Below are 4,488 nucleotides of genomic sequence, written 5' to 3' on the forward strand. Positions count from 1 at the left end.
TATATTTTGATGAAACAAAATGTTTCATTCGAAGGCCTTAAGGGGCTTTTAAACAAAGAAACAAAAGAATTACAAGAATTATAATTACTTACAACTGGGGAGGGGTAGCTAGACTCTACAGCAGGATGGCATGTGCTCCCCTTGCTCCTGTGTAAATTAGCTAGTGAAGGTAGGTAGTAAGTAGTGCATTCAAGGGTTACTACTTTGTCACATTTAGTGTAAAAAGGTTTCCTCTTCCTGACAGCACTATTGGTTAAACTATATCATGTCAGAGTGCAGGCATTGGTGCAGGAAATCCTATTTTCAGAGAGAGGGACCTGAGGTAATTTTCAAGCCCCTTGTTAATGGAAGAAACCCAGGACTTGGTTTGTCCTTGACCTCAATGCCAGAGACAAAGACGTACTGTATACACGAAGAGTGGAGAATATCTGGCATTTTTGTCAGAGAAAAGAACAGAAACTTGAGTGCATATGCCAATGCCTTCCCTGACTAGTCTCAGAGGCTATCATTATTGTTCCCCTACTTCACTGGTGTGGGCATCAGAGGCTCAGCGCAGCCCAGACACATTTTGATAGTAGAACCTGGATCAGGAAAATGATATAATAAAGGCTATAGAGGCTTGAGAAAAGGCCAGAGGTTTGAAGCGGTTGGAGGGTGTCATGCCATACTAATGCTCTGGGTACTTCATCGTTTTCCCATGGATCTAAAATATGCAAGTTAGGTCAACTGGCAGCTTTGACTTACTATTATTAGATGTTTCTACTCACTTTCATATTCACTAAACATTTGTATAAGGTTTCAAAGAGAGATACCTTTATAAAATGCCTTGTGTGATTTTGATTCATAAATCACCAATTAAATTGAATGTGCACAACACAAATTAGTTTACAAAAGGGAATCTGCCATAACACAAACAATATTCACATAATTCCATCACCATCTGTGTTGTGGTTTTGAAGTCAACAAGGATTCTTGAAAATTATGTTTCTGACAAAAACATTTTTCCACCTAAATCTGCTAGCTGGACATATCTTTTTTTTATTTACATCAAAACTTCTAGCATTTAAGCTGGCTGATCCCTACTTAAACAGACACTCTGCTGCACCTCTCCCAAACCGTAAGTGACCACAGACAGGAGGCCTCTGATTGGTCAAATCTACATCTGCTCTTCTCGTGCGTATTTCCTGTTTGGTACCTTACCGCCGTTGCGGAAAACAACTCGTGAAGTTAGACCAGCTAGAAGAGGGAAGTCCGCGAGAATACTGGGACCCTTTTTCCACCTGGATCCCCGCTCTTTTTTGCCCTCATGTCCCTCCGTTGTGGGACAAACTTGCCCCCAATTCCTCACCACCTCGGCCGTATCTAGACCCACAGCTAGTTTGTGATTTTCCCTCTTGCGTTGTGGCGTGGAATAACATAGTGCAGACCACGTTTCACAATTGAGCATAAATCAAAAATGTCTTTGTCATACCTGCGTCAAGCTCACTGCGACACACTGCTGTGGGGAGTATAACCAGCCCTGTGCAGTATGACAACAATTATTGGCCTTTCAGTATCTTGCCTAATGCCTCAAAGGCACAAAAGCTGGAGGGTAACTTCAACAGAGGAATACAAAAATAGGCAGGCAGACAGACACACTGCTTTACTGTAGTAATTGTCTGTATGTGTTGTATTTTCTTCCTTCCAGGGTACCTTGAACAAGGCCTGATGGTGAAGGATGAGAAGCTACTTCAAGAAAACTATATTAAGAGCTTCCAGTTTCGTCTTGATTTTCTGTCCATGGTGCCGACAGATATCTTCTATTTTGTACTTGGACTTGACTACCCAGAGATTCGCATTAACAAGCTGCTGAGAATTGGCCGATTGATGGAGTTCTTCACAAGGACCGAAACTAAAACCAACTATCCAAACATCTTCCGCATTGGAAATTTAATCATGTACATCCTCATCATCATCCACTGGAATGCTTGCCTCTTCTTTTCATTCTCTAAGTCAATTGGTTTTGGAGCTGATGACTGGGTCTACCCAGCCCTTGATGATCCGGATGAGCCTGCATTTGGTGAGCCTATGAGAAAGTATGCTTTCAGCCTATATTGGTCCACACTGACTCTGACCACCATCGGTGAAACCCCACCACCAGCTCTCGACTCTGAATTTCTCTTCCACGTGGTGGACTTCTTAGTCGGAGTCTTGATTTTTGCTACCATTGTGGGAAACATTGCTACTATGATTTCCAATATGAATGCTGCCCAAGCCCAGTTTCAAGCCCGCATTGACAACATCAAACAGTACATGCAGGTAAATATCTAAAAGCCAGGATAGAAAAACTACAAAAATCAAAAAATCTGATGGTATACTAGTAATTTACCTCTTTGATATTGTTTTTTCTTTTGATAGGTTCGAAAAGTCAGTAAAGAACTTGAGCTACGTGTCATCAAGTGGTTTGACTACCTGTGGAATAACGGCAAGGCTCAAGATGAGAGGGAGGTGCTACGGTATCTTCCTGACAAGCTAAGAGCAGAAATAGCCATCCAAGTACACATGGACACTCTGAAGAAAGTTAGAATATTTGCAGACTGCGAAGCTGGTCTGCTTATCCAGCTTGTGCTTAAACTTCGTCCACAGGTTTTTAGCCCCGGAGACTACATATGCAAAAAGGGCGACATTGGCCGCGAGATGTATATCATTAAAGATGGGAAACTAGCAGTTGTAGCCGATGATGGTGTCACACAGTTCGTAGTGTTAGGAAGTGGTAGCTATTTTGGCGAAATTAGCATCCTCAATATTAAAGGCAGTAAAGCAGGCAACAGGAGGACTGCTAACATTAGAAGCATTGGTTACTCTGACCTCTTCTGCCTTTCCAAAGATGACCTGATGGAGTCACTGACTGAGTATCCTGATGCTAAGGCCATGCTAGAGGAGAAGGGTCGACAGATTTTAATGAAAGATGGTCTCATAGACTTGGATCCAGCTAACATTAAGCCTGAGGTTAAGGAGCTAGAGGAAAAGGTCACCAAACTGTACAGCACAATGGAGCTCATGCAGTTAAAGCTCAAGAAGATTTTGGGCAATTACAAGAATGCTGGCACAGCTCTTAGACAACGTATTGCAGATCTGGAGCGCTTGACTGGTGAAGAGGTGGAAGATGAGGATGAGGAGGAAGAAGAAAAAAAAAAAGAAGCTAAAGAGGAAGAAGCAGTGAAAAAAACAGACGAAGAGGTTGAGACGGATAAAGACGCCAAAACAGAGGAAGAGAAGGATGATGTGGCTAAGCTGGAGGAGGAGGAAAGTGAAGAGGGTGAATTGAAAGCATCTGATGAAACTGATGAAGTGAAAGATGAAGAAAGCAAAGGGGAAAAGACAAAGTGAACTTTTGATGTCTGTTCTTGAAAGGATCTTTATCACAAGGAATCACACTTTCATTCTGAACTGACTTCCTTACGAACTTATGAAGTATGATCAGAAAAGACAAAAACTGATATCAAACATCTCTATTAAAACTACGTCATTATACCCAAGCATATTTTGATGAACTGTTTAGTTTTTTCTTATCTATTTCATATCCAAAATATAGTCACAGAAAAAGCTCATGCTTTGTAACAAAGCAACAATTCCTGCTACCCTTATAAGTGCTGTAAATTGCAGGGCAAGTAGAATATGAATCATGCATCACATGCTGCAGGGAAAGAGACCCCTACCTGTAGCTGATGGGAGAAAACTGTATTTTGATGAGACAGGAGCTCTGCATTTGCATTTAGTCATTTGATAGATCCTTTTATCCAAATCGCTTTACCATTTAGGAAACACAATTAAGTTCAGGGCTGACAGAAACACTTTAAACTCACTAAAAGTGTTGAAAACACAAATTGGAGCAAAGGAAAGAATGGAAATCCTCATGAACTGAAGTTTATTTTTTGTTTTTAATAAATGTTCCATCAATATGTTTCTGCTCCATTAGCACATAGTAGATTATTTAACCATTTATGAACCAACAAATTTCACATCGGGTTCTGTTGTGTAATGGCTAGAACTTTGGATCCAGTGATCTGAGTTCAAGAGTCAGCAGAACCTGGCTATGGGCTTTTTAGGGTATTGGCAACCTAGTGGTTTAGGGCATTGCGCTTGGACCTCAGAGTTTTTCAGTTCAAGCCCCACTCCCATGGACTGCCACTCTGGGTCCCTAAGCAAAGACCCTTAACCCTCACACTGCTTCCCGGGCGCCACACAATGGCAGCCCACTGCTCCTCAATGGGATGGGTTAAATACAGAGAGTTAATTTTGTTGCTTTGTACTTGTGACAGTGGAATGACAATAAAGTTGAATTCTATTCTTCTTCTGACAGCAATCTTTACATAAATGTGTTGTGTGGGGATACATGGGAGTAGTTGTTTAAAGGAACATATGGCCAATTTATGGTAGCTGTAGGAAAAATGTGGGATTTACAATGGACACAAATATTCACTGACTTTCAGTCTGGTAGTCACTAGT

The 4,488-nt window shown here is 41.3% G+C and overlaps 1 protein-coding gene across 1 annotated transcript in view; it reads left to right on the forward strand.

Annotated features, from left to right (window-relative positions):
* Positions 1 to 3,369, forward strand: part of LOC107099492 (cyclic nucleotide-gated channel rod photoreceptor subunit alpha-like) — a 5,189-nt gene extending 1,820 nt beyond the window's left edge. The window contains exons 7-8 of the mRNA XM_015397640.1: positions 1,688 to 2,298; positions 2,398 to 3,369. Of these exons, the coding sequence (XP_015253126.1) occupies positions 1,688 to 2,298; positions 2,398 to 3,369 (1,583 nt within the window). The remainder of the gene's footprint in view (positions 1 to 1,687; positions 2,299 to 2,397) is intronic.
* The last annotated feature ends 1,119 nt before the right edge of the window (positions 3,370 to 4,488 follow it).

This window comes from Cyprinodon variegatus, unplaced genomic scaffold (genome assembly GCF_000732505.1).
Source record: "Cyprinodon variegatus isolate N-32 unplaced genomic scaffold, C_variegatus-1.0 Scaffold878, whole genome shotgun sequence".
In the NCBI taxonomy this organism is placed as follows: Eukaryota; Metazoa; Chordata; class Actinopteri; order Cyprinodontiformes; family Cyprinodontidae; genus Cyprinodon; species Cyprinodon variegatus.